We start from the raw sequence: 16,732 nt of genomic DNA, 5'->3' as shown, positions 1-16,732 counted from the left end.
GCATGAAGGAAATCAATGGTTGGGGGTGTTGATTAACCATGACGATGATGGCACCTGGCTTTATGTTACAGTCACTTCCAGGCTGCACTGTGAGCCCTGGCACTGTTTCTGAACTTTCACACATTTCTGGAACAACTATGATAGGTTCCTGCTGATGAGTGTCTCCAGTCTCTGGGCCTCAGTTTCCCCATATGTAAAACGAGGATGTAGGAATGGTGTGCTCCACAAAAGAAAAAAAAAAACCCATTGCTGTCGAATCGATTCCAACTCATAGTGACCCTATAGGACACAGTAGAGCTGCCCTGTAGTTTCCAACGAGTGCCTCATGGATTTGAACTGCCGACCTCTTGGAGAGCAGTCGTAGCTCTTAACCACTGTTGTGCTCCACAGGCCCTGCCATTTTGTTACTTTCAGAATGGACTTCATGCCACACGTCTGCCAGGCTCTGCTTCTTTGGAAGGTGTGGTCTATTCACTCTCCATGTTTTGGCCGCACTTGCTAACGGCCTCCAACCTCTGTGTACACATATGCAGGTATGTGGCCTGGAGTGGTCGTCAGCAAACATCTAGACCAGGGGAGCTCAGGTTGCACATCTGTAATTGAGCTTTCCTGTATGTCCTGCATTTTCTCGAGTCCCAGCTCCATCTTGATCATACGTACTAGCACATGAATGTACTGGTAGGCTTCCCAGTAGGGGCAAGAATCCACCACACAACTCCGTTTTGACCTACAGACACCTGAGATCAAAGATACTTAATGAGCAATCAGATGGGGGATAGAAGGTAAGTAGAAGTCACTCCATGGAGTTACCCTTTGTTCCTTTTGTATCGCACAAAAAACAAGGCACTTGTTGGCAAGGTATACAGAGACACAACACTCAGTCAGGCCCAGAAGGGAAGCAGGGTAAAGCACATCATTCAGCAAACTTGTAGGAGCTGGCTAGATGCTCTGCCCTGCTTTAAGTGCTGAGAATAGAAATAGGGCCCTGTGCGCGCATAGCATGCATGCTTGCGGCGTGGGGAACAGATGGTAAACAAGTAAATGAACAAGCATTTGGAAGTAAGTAAAACAGGAACCTCGGGTAAAGTGTGCCTGGGGAAGGAGGATACTTCAGAGGGTTTCCCAGAGAAGGCCACCTGTGCGGAGTGACAGTCAACACTCACCTGAAACTACCTGTGTGCTCATGTATTTACCGTCTGCCTCTGCACTACAAATACAAATCAAACAACAAGTTCCTTGTGCACTTTGCTCACCAGTGTATCCCCAGCACCTTGAACAGTGACTAGCACATAGAAGACTGAATAATGACACTATATAGGCATGCCAACTGTGGTTTCCCCACTAAAGTGGGTGCCTCCCTAAGGACAAGATTATGTCTGCCAATGGCTCTGTCTCTGGCCGCTATAGACATTCACTAAGCACCTACTATGTATGGGACCCCTGGTGGCATAGTGGTTAAGAGCTCAGCTGTTAACCAAAAGGTCAGTGGTTTGAACCCATCAGCTGCTCCTTGGAAACCCTACGGGGCAGTTCTACTCTGTCCTATAGGGTCGCTACGAGTTGGAATCGACTTGACGGCAATGGGTTTGCTTTGTGGTGTCTGACACTATAATAGGAGACACTAGGTCCCTGCTCTCAAGAAACCAACATTTGAGCAGGTAGGTGAGACAGAAAATGAATAAAGAACCATGCAAGATAATTTTGGATGCTCATAAGTGCTCTAAAAGGAAAACGGTGATATGGTGGGTGTCATGGATTGAATTATGTCCCCCCAAAAATATGTGTCAACTTGGGTGAGCCATGATTTCCAGCATCATGTGGTTGTCCTCCATTTTGTGATTGTAATTTTCTGTTTAGAAAGATTAGGGTGGGATTGTAACAGCACCCTTACTCAGGTCACCTCCCTCATCCAATGCAAGAGGAGTCTCCCTGGGATGTGGCCTGTACCACCTTTTGTCTCTCAGAAGATCAAAGAAAAGGGAGGCAAGCAGAGGGTTGGGACCTCATACCACCAAGAAAGCAGCACCAGGAGTAGAGCGCATCCTTTGGACCTAGGGTCCCTGCACCTGAGAAGCTCCTCAACCAGGGGAAGACTGAAGATAAGGACCTTCCTCCAGAGCCGACAGAGAGCTGATGCCCTGAATTTGGATTTTAGCCTACTTTACTGTGAGGATATACATTTCTCTTTGTTAAAGCCATCCACTTGTGGTACTTCTGTTATAGCTGCACTAGGTGACTGAGACGGTGGGGAATGCAGCAGTGGGGAAGGGGAAGGGAATGGAACTGTTGAAAGGGTGATCAGGAAAGGCTTCTCTGAAGACCTGGAATCCAGCCTGAAGCCTGAGCGATTGCAGAGCCTGGAGTGCAGTTGGACTCAAGAAACGTATGAAGATGGAGTGAGAGAGCAGCTAGCGTGGATCAAGAGTGACCACAGGAAAAACATGGCTGCAGAGCAAAGGCCACTTCTTTTAACAACGGGGCAGGGGGAGGGGCAGAGTCAGCAGCTCCCTCTGGCCCACAAGCCTGCCCAGGAGAGGGGCGTGTGCCCTCCTCTCCTGCCCGCATGACAGTTGTGAGAACCTAGCATGCTTCCCCACCCCTACAGGATGCCTCAAGCCCTGCTTTGGCATCCCCGTTTCTGGAATCTCCGAGAATGAAAAAGGCAGTCAGCTGGGCACAAAGCCCCGGAGAGGTGGACAGGCGAGCAGCTGGCAGGGGGATTCTGGGGGGGGGTGTGAGCTCACCTAAGGCCAAGGCGGCGAGGAAGGCAGTGAGGACACTGCTGGCACACAGCAGCCCCATCTTTGCTAAGTCCACCTCCTCACTGGACACAGCTCCCAGCAGCAGGGCGGCCAGAGCAGCCAGGAGCCCCACGACAGTGGCCTGCACCTGTCAGGGCAGAAATCAGAAACATGAAGCAAGGTTCCCCTGGCGCACTACCCTCCTCCATTCACTACATCACCTCGGGACTCTGCAGGGTATGTCACCAGCCACTGCCTCCTTCTCCTCACCCTTACAACTGCTAAAGGCCCCTCATCCCAGGAAAAGACACAAAACCTTCCTTCAGGCCAGGTCCCTTAGAAACCACTGCTTTCTACCTTCACACCCTCGTAAGACACCACCTTTAATTGTGCAATCTATATTTTCTACTCCATCAAGGCCACCCAGTCTCCTGTTCAGGAACCCCTCTAAGTGCTCCAAGCAAAACCGCTCTCACGTCTCTGCAGTACGCTTCCAAAATGGGAACCTCTGCGGTCCCAGAACAACCTCTGAGGCCGTCCTGCACACTTTCTGCCTCTCTCATGGACTTTTCTTCCTTGGCACTTTCCCTTTCTCTGTGTTCTCCTCCAGGGAAATCCCACCCACTCCCAGGCCTGAGCTCCCAGCTCTATCCTTGTAAGGACAATGTCTCTGCTGCTTGCACAGATCCTGTACCAGGATGTGCCCCAGACCTGAACACCAGTACTGGCACTCCTAATTCAGAATGTCTCAAATGAAACATTTATTAGTGAAGGTTGAACAAAAAAAGAGCTCCACCAGGTAGATGGATGAGAAAAAGCCATTTTTAAAGATGAAAAGATGCTCCCCAAGTTTACGTAGTTCTAATCAAAGTCCCAATAAGATTTTTCATGGCACTTGACAACTGATTTTTAATTTCATAAGGATGAGTAAATGCGCCAAGACAACTTTGAGAAAAACAATCAAAGAGGAGTATTTGTCACATTCATTATCAATATGTATTTTAAAGCTATAGTAATTAAACAGTATGGTACTGGCAGAAGACAAACAAATAGATCAAGTAGGATAGGACAGAATTCAGGAAAAGAATCATGAATATATGAAAGTATAATACAATAAAGATGGCAATCAGTATGGAATGGATGACTATTAAATAAATAGGATAAGGGAAACTGGATATTTGGGGAAAATAAATGGATCTCTTCTTCCTACCCGCCCCCCCCACACACTCCTCAACATAAAAATCCAAAGTGGGAAACAGAAGAAAATATAGAATAATATGTCTAAGACTTTGGGTTAGAAAGGTCTCCTAAAGACACAACATATGAAATCCATACAGCAAAATAGAGATAAAATGTGTATGTCTAAATATGACTTCTAAATGATAGAAGTTCAAAGACAGGAATACACAGGGAGAAAATATTTCTAACCTATATAACATACAAAATATTTCAAACATATATGTAAGTTCAGGGGAGCCCTGGTGAAGCAAAGGTTAAAGTGCTTGGCTGCTAACCAAAAGGTCAGTGGTTCGAACCCACCAGCTGCTCCACGGGAGAAAGATATGGCAGCCTGTTTCTGTAAAGATTTATAGCCTTAGAAACCCTATAGGGCAGCTCTACTCTGCCCTATAGGGTAGCTACGAGTCAGAATCAACGTGATGGCAGTGGGTTTGGTTTGGGGTTATATGTAAGTCTAGCTTACGAATAAAAAAAAAAAGATAAACTGACAGAAAAATGCATAAGAGATGTATATAGGCAACTCACAGAAAAGGAATTACAAATGGCTAAGAAATATATGAAAACACTTCCGTAGAAATTAAGAAAACTCAAAATTATACCCCAATTTGAAGATACCTTATTCATTTGTAACTGATGTTGGTCTTCCTCTATCAAAAGATAAACCAAACCTGTTGCTATCAAGTTGATTTCGACTCACAGCGACCCTATCAGAGCTGAACTACCCCATAGTGTTTCCAAGGACTGGCTGGTAGATTTGAACTGCTGACCTTTTGGTTAGCAGCCGAACTCTTTATTACTATGCCACCAGGGTTCCACTAAAAGATACACCGCCTTATTTTGTACTGGAGTTCCCAGCTCTGAGAACAGAGTCCAGCACTCAGCAGGTACTCTCATATGCTCAACAAATGAATGAATGAGACACAGTTTTTTTTCAATCTGTCAGACTTGGTAAAATGAAAGCTTAAAAGGTTGATAATGTAAAGTACATAGTGACAAATATGTGGAAAAATTGTTCTCGTACACTGATGGTGGTAAAAATTGGTACAGGAATTTTGGGGGTAATTTGGCTGTATATTATCCACATACCTTATGATCCAGCATCTTTCCCAGAGAAACATTTGTACATGTGTACAAAGAACCAGGTAATAAGGATAACAATCATTATGACTAGCGCACATACTTAGTGCTTACTATATGCCATGCTCTATTCTACGTGAATTCATTCATCAAGTCATTCTTAAAAGAACAAATGACAGTATTACATGTACAGTGTAATGCTTTTTATGTATAAAAAACACAGAAAATCATACCATATATTATCTATGGAAAAATACATATACCGTAATTTTTACGCAAATAACACTTGCCTTCTACATTCGTTTGTCAACTGCTCCCTCCTGATGTGACGTATTTTCATCAGCACCCTATGCTAATTTTTTTTTTTTTTTTTTACAGCAAGATGTAAAAAAAAAAACCGACATACCGGCGCTTGTGAAAATACTTCACAGGGAGAGGAAGTGGCTAGCAAACAAACGGAGAATGCATGCGTTACTTGAGTAAAAATACAGTATATGGAAATGCAAAAAGTGGTTTGGAAGAATACTTTCAGTGCTGGTGAGGTTATGGAGAGACAAATTCAGATGTTGCTCAAATATTAATACTAGTACCAGGGCTCCATTAAAAGATAAGCACTGTCTAGGAAACCGTGGTGGTGTAGTGGTTAAGAGCCTGGCTGCTCACCAAAAGCTCAGCAGTTCGAATCCACCAAGCACTCCTTGGAAACCCTACGGAGCAGTTCTACTCTGTTCTATAGGGTCACTATGAGTCGGAATCGACTTGACAGCAACGGGTTTGGTTTTTTTATTTTCTCCTGGGGTCCCGAGGTCTGAGAACACGGCCCAGCACTCAGCAGTTATTCTCAAATGCTCACCAAATGAATGAATATGTGAATGACTGAATGAGATCAATTTTTTTTTACCTATCAGACTAGGTAAAATGAAAGCTTAAAAGATTAATAATAAAAATGCATATGAAAAATATGTTCTAAAATAAAGCTATTTCCTGCTTAGGTTGATGCCCATCTTTTCCGCATGTGTTGGAGCCAATGTCTCCCTCATCTCTGGTCTTAGGCTTCCTGACTCTGATAGGCTCACAGGATAGAAACTTAGCCCAGTAAGCATCTGACAGAAGGAAGTTTAAGTCTGAGGAGAGTGTGAAGCATTTCAGGTACAGACAAAGATGAGGACCCCAAGAAGGTTGTATATGTGCGTGTGGGGGGCGGGTGCTGACTGCAAATGAGGACTGTGAGGTGGGCAGGGGCCAGGCCATCTAGGCTCACACTTGGACAAGGGAAAATCTTCAAAAGGGTTTTAGGAGGAAGAGTCATGGTCAGCGAGGGGTAAAGAATTTGACTTTACCCAAAGTAATGGGGTCTGAGTGCAGGGATATAAGCTCACTTAGCCCTCACCCTTCCTACCTGGAGTGGGCCTAGTGCAGATTCAAAAAGGGGGAAGGAGCTTCATCAATCTGATAAAGTGGAGATTCACCTGAACGAGGGCAAGGTTACTGCCGATGACTCTGTGCTGCTCTTGGGGGTCATCAATTTGTCCAGTGTTGGCCTAGGATGAGAGAAAAGAAAAAAGGGTCAGTCTGTCTGGGACCAAAGCAAGTGAAATCCTTCCTGGAAAAGGCAGTCTCTTGGGAGAAAAGTCAACAAATCTCATCTCACTGATGTCAGAATAAATTACTCTGCCCAGCTTTCACAGTAGTGACCCAACTTTTTATAGGGAAAAGAGGAGAGGGATAAGGACACAGGTTCCTTTGTAAAATGGATGGATGTCCTGGACCATTTTCCCGTGTGCAAAAGCATGAGAATGTACACATACACCTTGCCTACAAAGTTTTTCCATGGGCCACAGGTTAACAGATCTGACTAGAAGCCTGGCCGCTCCCCTCAGCCAAGCCTTTGGCCATCTTCTTCCCTTCACCTGAAACACCCTCCAGCCAGTCAGATCTTAAATGACCACCAACCCTGCTCAATCTCACCTCTGCAAAGTTACTCTCTGAATGCCCGTAAGTCCCTCTTCTCTTAGGATAAAACAATAAGACCAGAAACACAACTTTCTCCTTTAAAAATGGTAGTCTGCTCTTAACAGTAAAGCATTTGCCAGCAAAATCCAAGACATAGATATAAAAAGATCTGAAAAAAAAAATGCTTCCCTAGCTCCTTTGTACCAAGTCATTGTTCATTAAGCTCCTCAACTCCAAGGAAAGAAATATGAAAACGGGCCTACTGCTAACAAACTTGATATTTTCTTTTCATTTTTTAGAAATAAGGGGAGCTTTCTGTCCCACCTGGGGCAGGTCACTTAACTCTCCATAAGCCTTTGTCTACTCTCACCTAAAATACGTACTGCACCTCACAGTGTTCTTGTGGGTATAATAAGTATAAGGAATAGCAAAACATAGTGGCAGAAGCCCACGACACACTGAACCCTTAAGGCTGGTGGGCTCATTTCTCAAACAGCCACTCTTCTTTGCTCCCACAGTGGAGTTGTGTGTTTACCAATTCTCAGGTGTACCCATTTCCTGTTTAACTGATGTTTTCTATTAATCACTGAAACTCCAACATTGGTGCTGATCGTATCAGATAATGGGGTTGCTTCTAGCCCATATGACCCCTTAATATGAATCAGAAAAAGGCATTCCTCCCTGAAGACACTTTCCTTCCATCTGTTGTGAAGCTGTTGAATAAACATACAAATCTATAACCTGTACAGCTCATGAGACAAGGGCCCTATTTTTGCTGGGTATAAAGGTACTTACCGGTACCCAACAAGTATATGACTCAGTTCAGCTGATAAGAAAGGAGGTAAAACCAAGAAGTGAGAAGGGGGTGTGGAGGACTAGGTGAGGACACAGGTCTCATCGAGGTAAGGGCGTAAGGGCACTTGAGGGAAAGAAGCTGTGGGAGAGGCAAACGTTAAGGAATATACACATATACGGTGAACTGATTTTTAACACGGGTACCAAGTCCATTCAACAGGGAAAAAATATTTCTTCAGCAAATGGTGCTGGGACAACTGGATACCCACATGCAAAAGAACGAAGTGCCCGTACCTCACACCATATACAAAAATTAACTCAAAATGGATTGAAGACCTAAATATAACAGCTAAAACCATAAAACTCTTAGAAGAAAATAGACTCAGTTCTTGACAAGGATCCTGAGATATGACACCAAAATCATAAGCAACAACAACAACAAAAAGGTAAACTGGACTTCAAAATTAAAAGCCTTTGTGCATCAAAGGACTTTATCAAGAAAATAGACAACCTACAGATTGGAGAAATTTTGGGTAACCATATAGCTGATAAAGGTTTAACAGCCAGAATATATAAAGAATTCCTACAACTCAACAACAAAAAGACAAACACTCCAATTAAAAACATGGGCAAAAGGACTTGGATAGACATTGCTCCAGAAAAGGTGTACAAATGGCCAATAAGCATATAAAAAGATGCTCAACATCATCAGTCATTCCAAACCCAAACCCATTGTCGTCAAGTCAATGCTGACTCATAGCAGCCCGACAGGACAGAATAGAACTGCTCCATAGGACTTCCAGGGGGTGGCTGGTGGATTCAAACTGCCCACCTTTTGGTTAGCAGCCAAGTTCTTAACCACTGCAGCAGAAGGGCTCCATTAGGGAAATGAAAATGAAAGGTACGAAGAAAAAAAAAACAGTAAGATACACTTCACTCTCACTGGGATGGCTATTATCAGAAAAATAGATATAACAAGTGTTGGTGAAGATGTAGAGAAACTGGAACACTTATCCACTGCTGGTGGGAAGGTAAGATGATGCAGCCGCTGTGGAAAACAATTTGGCAGTTCCTCCAAAAGTTAAACATAGAATGACGATACTAATTAAATCAGGTGATGTCCAGTCTACTCCAACTTATGGTGAACTCACGTATGTCCAAGTAGAACTGTGTTTCATAGGATTTCCAACAGGTGATTTTTCAGAAGTAGATCATCGGGCTTTTCTTCCGAGGAATCTTTGGTTGGACTCAAACCGCCAACCTTTCGGTTAGCAGTCAAGTGCATTAACTGTCTGCACCAGGCAGGGACTCCAGAATTACTCAGCAATTCCACTCTTATGTATATACGCAAAAGAGGTGCAAGCAGGGACTCAAACAGATACTTGTACACCAGTGTTCACTGCAGCATTATTCACAACAGCCAAAAGGTGGAAACAACCCAAGTGTCCATCAACAGGTGAACAGATAAACAAAATGTAATACATACATAGAATGGAATATTATTCAGCCATAAAGATAAATGAAGTTCTGATGCATGTTTCAACATGGACGAACCTTGAAAGCATTACATTGGGTGACCTAAGTCAAATACAAAAGGATAAATATTCTATGATCCCACTTATGTGGTAGAATAAATATAGAATAGGCAAATGCACAGGGATCAAAGTCTATTAGTGGTTACCAGGGGCTGAAGATAGGCTAAGAGGTTTTCTATTTGGGGTGACGAAAAACTTTCGGAAACGGATGGTGATGATTGTTGCACAATATGGTCACTGTAATTAATGCCACTGAATTGTACACTTAAAAATGGTTAAAATGGCAAACTTTTTGTTATATATATACTACCACAATAAAAAAAATTGTCATTATTTTGCAATTTTTTTCTTTAATAATGAAAAAATACTTACTGGATTAAGATGAAGGACAGGACATGCTTTTCTATCCTCTCTTCCCCCAAATTGGAGAGTGTGGGGAGACAACTATTACAACTTTTTACTCTGAAATAATTTTGGACTTAGACAAGAATTCCAAAGATAATAGAGAGTCCTGGTATACCCTTCACCCAGCTTTTCCTGATGTTAACATCTTACATAACCATGGTATAATCATCAAAACTAACAAATTAGCACTGGTACAATACTATTAACTAAACTACAAAATGTCGTAGGATTTCCCCAGTTTTTCCACTAGTATCCTTTTTATGTTCCAAGATTCAATCCATAACAGGGCTATAATGCATCTGGTTGTCATGTCTCCTTAGTCTCCTCCAATTTGTGACTCTCTCGCCTTTCTTTGTCTTTCATGACCCTAACAAAGAGTGACGGTCAAATATTTTGTAAGATGTCCCTCAATTTGTGTTTGTCTGATGTTTCTAATGATTACACAGGTGCTACGGGTTTTGGGGAAGAAGACCCAGAGGTGAAGAGCCTTCTCACTGCATCATATCAGTGGGAGCATGACACCAACATGGCTACTCACTGGTAACATTAACGTTGATCACTGTAAAGTAACTATCTTTCCCTCTTCAAGCTCTATTATAAGTGAGTCATTAGGTCCGCCCCATACCCAAGGGGAGGGGAATTAAGCCCCATCTCCTAAAAAAGTGAAGATCAAAGATCTGAGGACAGATGTTAAAACTACCACAGTAATTCATAAAATATTTGGGGGGAGGTACTTTGAGGCTATCCAAATTATTTCTCCTTAAGGTTCTACCCCAAAATCCATCAGTGGATCCTGCCTGCAACTGTGGTGTTCCAATGGTGATTTTATATTTCCCTCAATCCTTCTACATTTATTAATTAAAAATTTTCTGCTTGGTAGAGAAGATCCTCCTCCCCATTTATTTATTTATATCAGTATAGATTTATGGATGGTTATCTGTTCCTGAGGTTATAAGCCAATTTTTTTATGTGTTGTTGAGTTGATTTTGACTCACAGTGACCCTATAGGAGAAAGTAGAACTGCCCCATCGGGTTTCCTAGGCTGTACTCTTTACAGGAGCAGATCTTCATGTTTTTTCTCCCACAGAGCCACTGGCAGGTTCAAACTGCCTACCTTTCATTTAGCAGCCAAGCGCTTAACCATTGTGGTTAAGCTCCTTTATATAAAAAAAAAAAAAAAAATTTTATTTTTATTATTTTTTTTATTATTTATCTTGTTGATAAAACTGTTCCAGCTTTGGGCATTGGGAGCTCTTTCAGGTTGGCTCCTGCTTCTTTCTGACGTGTTCCATCACTACCCTCTAAACGCCTTCCTCTTTTTAGCACTTCCTTACCTTCTGGTGCTATCATATATGCCAGGTTTATCTTGTATTTCCCTGTCCCTGCCCTAGAATGAGCTATTTTTCCAAGGGAGCTAACTCCTTTTATTGAAGAGTAGTATTTAGAAACGAAGATCTGGGCACTAAGTGTGCTCATTGCTACTGGGGTGTTGCCACTTCTAGGTCCTCTCAGTGAACGTGGCTAGGAAATGTATGTGTATACACTAACCCATGTATATACATATATCTACAGTTATTTTTGAATCTACCTGCATACATATTAAAATAAAGATAAGTTCATACTAATATCTCTTACTCTAATTCCAGTATCATAGAATTCTTTCTAGCATTGGAGGAGAAAGTTTTTTAAAATGCACAATAGTGCTAAAAAACAAGAAGAGTTTTCTATAAACTCGTTATCTTTTAATCGATTTTGACTCATAGTGACCCTATTCTATCTTCTACAGTGCAACACAAATCAAGAGAAAATCCATGAGTAATAGTAAGCAGATGAATTGGGTTGAGTGGAGAATTATTACTGAAAATAAGAGCAGGAAAAGTCTACTGCAAAAGGTAGAGGTGGCCCAGAGGATGATGGGAGCAGAAGGGGGCCTGGAACAACTAGAATGGTATTTGATTCAGACAGCATAGTGGGAGCTTCAAGGAGAGCTGACCTGTCCACTTGCCCGCCTGGTCTGTGCCAACAACGGGAAACTTGACTACCTGGCTCCAAGCAGAAGCAGTGAGAGTCAGAGATGCAGGGCAGTGTGCCAATGACCAGCACCCGGGAGACACAGAGCCCCCATACTTATAAGACCAATTACTGGCACATACCTTCAGGCAACACATTCTGGCTCTCCCCCACCATCACTAAGGTTACCTGTGGTAAAGAAAAACAGCATTTACAGATCAGGAAGAAGAAAAATAAAATAAAATGATGCTCTAACAACTAAGAATCACTACAACCAAGGAAAAGTACGACCACGAAAGAAATGCATCAAACTCAACAAACAGAAGCCCCAAAACCTAAGGAAACAGAATAAAAATATGAAATCGAGTAAGACTCTAGAATAAATAAATTACAAGAGACGCAAGAAAATGGTGCTCTCCTAAGTAAAAAAAAAAAAAAAAGATTTGAAATCGCACTGTACAAATGTAATCTTTGAATTTAAAACAAAACAACCCCAGTAGCACACTGGATGAACAGCAAAAGATGAAGAATGATTTAGTGAAATGAAAAATCAAGCAGAAGTATCCTTCCAAAATGAAGCACAACTAGATATGGGAAATATGAAAAGAAAGTTTAGAAACTCAGAAAGCAGATCTATAAGCTACAATACGTACCCACTAGGAATTACAGGATGAGAGATAAAGAGGGAGAGGGAAGGAAAGAGGCAGAGAGAGAGAATATGAATGAATATTAAGGGAGAAAAACAAACAAAAAAAGATTTTCATAGAGATGAAAACATAGGCCTTTAGACTGAAAGATCTGATTAAGATACATTCAAGATAATTAGAAAAGGTTCATGCCAGAAACATCATGGTAAAATTTCAGAACATAGATAACAAAAAAAATGCTAAAAATTCCAGATAAAGATAAAATAAAACACAAATTAACTAAGAGAAGTGAGACTCCAAAGACATGCTTTCATCAGAAACAATGGATACCAGAAGACACTGAAAATATAATTAAGAACATTGCATTCTCTTGCCAGCCATGCTGGTATTCAATCATGAGGATAAAGTAAAGCGTTTTCATATTGTAAAAGCCCACAAAGCTTACCTACAAAACAACGTCACTGAAAGAATTTCTAGAGACTGCACTCAAGAAAAATAAAAAACTAATTCAAAAGGAAGCTGAGGAATACAAAAAGTAGAAGAAAAGGAAAAGAAGACTTACACTTAAGTCTAAATATGCGTTGATTATGGAGAAAAATACCCAGTTGTCTTCAACATGGAAATTGGTAAACTTAAGGGACAATATGGAGGAATAAAAATGTTTTGTATTATCTGAGAGGAATATATTTACATAAAAAGAAAAGGAGAAATTTTAAGGCTGATCATTACAAGAACAGAATAGGATATACATCATTCAAATAAAAATAACAATGTCCATTAAAGAGGGAATTGTTTCCCACTCTTCTTTGAATAAAATAAAAACCTTATTAAGATCTTTGATATCCGGCTCCTCTCTACCTCTCCAGACTCATCTCACACCACTCTTTCCGCCTCTCAATGCACTCCAGCCGTATTTGTTGTATTTGTGCCTTTGTGGTCCTGGAACATTCCAAAATCGTTCCTGTCTCAGGACCCTTACATCTGCTGCTCGTCTCCTGAAATGCCATTCCCCAGCTATTCCCACAGCTCACTCATTCATGTCCTTTGTTTGGGTTACTGCTTCAAATGAGCCTGTCTGAGAAATCCTTTTCCCTTGTTATTACCCCCACGTACAGGGCTACCTCCAGCTCCTACCCTATTCTTATCACCATCTGTTATTTGTTTAGTTTTAGTCTCTACTTCTAAAACAGAATTGGGCTGGGGTCTGTCTATCTTGTTCATCACTGATCCTCAGTGCCTAGGAAAGTTAGCCTTGCAGACATGGAACAAATATGTGCTAAAGAAACAAAAGAATAAATGTAGTAAAAGAACCTACACTCCACCACATTATGAGGCATTTTTCAATGGTCTGTCAGTTTGTTGTATTGTGCTGGCTTGTGTCTTACTGTGATGCTGGAAGCTATGCCTCTGGTATTTCAAAAAGCAGTATGGTCACCCATGGTGGACAGGTTCCAGCAGAGTTTCCAGACTAAGACAGACTAGGAAGAAGGACCTGGCAGTCTACTTCTGAAAAAATTGGCCAGTGAAAACCTTATGAATAGTAGCAAACATTATCTGATAGAATGTTGGAAGATGAGCCCCTCAGGTTAGGAGGCACTCAAAATACAGCTGGTGAAGAACTACCGCCTCAAAGTAGAGTCGACCTCAATGACATGGGTGGAGTAAAGCTTTCGGGAACTTCATCTGCTGATGGGTCACAACGCAAAAGGAAAAAAACAGCTGCCAACATCCATTAATAATCAGAACGTGGAATGTACGAGAAGTATGAATCCAGCAAAATTGGAAGTTATCAAAAATAAAATGGAATGCATAAAGATTGATATCCCAGGCACTAGTGAGCTAAAATGGACTGGTATTGGCCATTGTGAATTGAACAATCATATGGTCTACTATGCTGGGAATGACAAATTGAAGAGGAACGGCATCCCATTCATTGTCAAAAAGAACATTTCAAGAACTATCCTGAAGTACAAGGCTGTCGGTGATGGGATAATATCCATACGCCTTCAAGGAAGATCAGTTAAGGTGATTATTATTCAAATTTACACACCAACCACTAATGCCAAAGATGATGAAATGGAAGATTGTTATCAAGTTCTGCAGTCAGAAATTGATCACACATGCCATCAAGATGTCTTGATAATTACTAGTGATTGGAATGCAAAAGTTAGAAACAAAGAAGGATCAGTAGTTGGAAAATATGGCCTTGGTAACAGAAACGACTCCAGAGATAGCAGGATAGAATTCTGAAAGACCGATGCCTTATTCATTGCAAATACCTTTTTTCAACAACATAAAAGATGACTGACTATACACGTGCACCTCAGCAGATGGAATACACAGGAATCAAATCGACTGCATCTGTGGAAAGAGACTGAAAAGATCCTGTCAGAGGGTTGAAAAGCTATAGACTGGGAGAAAATTTTTACAAACCACACATCTGACAAATGACGCACGTTTAGAATTTATAAAGAACCCTCTAAACTCAACAGGAAAAAACCAAACAATCCAATTAGAAAATCGGGAAAAGACACAAAGGAACACTTCACCGAAGAGGATACACGAATGGCAAATAAGCACATGAAAAGATGTTCAACATCACTAGTCATTAAGGAAATGCAAATTAAGACCATGATGAGATATCACTACACACTTACTAAAACAGCTAAAATAAAAAACAGTGACAATACCAAATGCTGGTGAGGATGCAGAGAAACTACATATCTCATACACGGTTGGTGGAAATGTAAAATGACACATCCACTTTAGAAAACTACCTGCAAGTTTTTTAAGAACTAAACATAACATTACCATACCACCCAGCAATCTCATTCCTAGGCATTTAACCCAAAGAAATGAAAATTTACATCTACACAAAACCTATGCACAAATGTTCACAACAGCTTGATTTGTAACAGCCCCAATCTCGAAAGGTCACATGCTATAAGATTCCATTTATATAATGCTCTCGAAATGACAGAATTATAAAGATGGAGACAGATCAGTGGCTTCCAAGGATTAGAGGTAGTGGAGTGGGGGAAGGTAGGTTGCCGGGACTATAAAGAGGTAGCAAGAAGATCTTTGTGGTGATGAAATAGTTCTGTATCTTGATTACGATAATGGTTAAAGGAATCTACACATGATTAAATGCCATAGAACTATACACTCACATTATATTAATGCCAATTTCTTGGTTTTGACCTTGTACTATAGTTACACAAGAAGTTACCATTGGGCGAAGCTGGGTGAAAGGTACATGGCATCTCTGGTACTATCTTTCCAACTTCCTGTAAATCCATAATTAAAAATAAAAAGTTTAAAAAAACTACATGAGAATATCTTTGGGCACATTTTTGTTTTCTTTGGGATAACTACTAGAACCAGAATTTATGGGGTAAAGAGTTTACATATGTTTAAGGTTTTACAAAACATCTTCTGAAATACTGTAGCAATTTACACTTGCCACCATTAGCAATGAGAATTCTCATTTTCCTACACTGTCAGCAACAGTAGACATTCACATTCATATTCATCTAAACTGATCTGATATGGAATAAAATTTAAAAAAAAAATTTTTTTAATATATAGCATTGGTTCAAGAATATTCACTGATGACTAGCATGATTGAATTGTTCTCATTTACTGATTTACGTTCTCATTTATTTGTAAACTATTAAAGTTCTCTGTTCAGTCTTCTATGGGGGGGTTGTCTTCATATTGATACATAAGAGCTACTTAGATATTTAAGGATACAAACTGTTAACTTTGAATATGACAATTTTTTTCCTTGTTGGTCATTCCCCCTTTGAAATTTATGCAAGGAAATTATGGCATAGCTTCAAATTTAATTGAGACAAGACCGTTATGTTTCTTTTACATGCTTTGCATTTTGTGTTACTACTTAAAAAGCATTTCCCATCACCAGATTCTAAAAATATATGTTTTTTCCTGGTATCATGCATTAATTTTTCATTCAAAATATACATTGAAGTATGATATGAAATAAAAAATTATTTTTAAAGAACTAAACCCATTAGCATCCTTCATTAATAATTTAGCCTTTCTTCACTGAAAGCATCCTATTATCGTCTCTGAAAGTTTTGTATTATCCTACATATACATATTCACATACATCTGAGTTTATTTCTGGATGTTCTGTTTTGTTCTAATGATACATATGGTTCCAAAGTGTTTAAGTTACTATAGCTTTATAGGAAACCCTGGTGGTGTAGTGGTTAAAAGCTGTGGCTGCTAACCAAAAGGTCAGTAGCTCAAATTCACCAGGAGGTCCTTGGAAACTCTATGGGGCAGTTCTACTCTGTCCTATAGG

The 16,732-nt window shown here is 40.7% G+C and overlaps 1 protein-coding gene across 6 annotated transcripts in view; it reads right to left on the bottom strand.

The window, feature by feature from the left end:
• SLC41A3 (solute carrier family 41 member 3) overlaps positions 1-16,732 on the bottom strand; it is a 78,183-nt gene that overhangs the window by 15,865 nt on the left and 45,586 nt on the right. For all 6 annotated transcript variants that reach the window (XM_049861818.1, XM_049861817.1, XM_049861815.1 and 3 more), the window contains 2 exons: positions 6,527-6,598; positions 2,745-2,889 (listed from right to left, as the gene is read on the bottom strand). In XM_049861818.1, the coding sequence (XP_049717775.1) occupies positions 2,745-2,889; positions 6,527-6,598 (217 nt within the window). The remainder of the gene's footprint in view (positions 1-2,744; positions 2,890-6,526; positions 6,599-16,732) is intronic.

This window comes from Elephas maximus, chromosome 20 (genome assembly GCF_024166365.1).
Source record: "Elephas maximus indicus isolate mEleMax1 chromosome 20, mEleMax1 primary haplotype, whole genome shotgun sequence".
NCBI lineage: Eukaryota > Metazoa > Chordata > Mammalia > Proboscidea > Elephantidae > Elephas > Elephas maximus.
The sequence above is the reverse complement of the archived record's forward strand: the minus strand, read 5'-3'. Positions and strand labels throughout refer to the sequence as shown.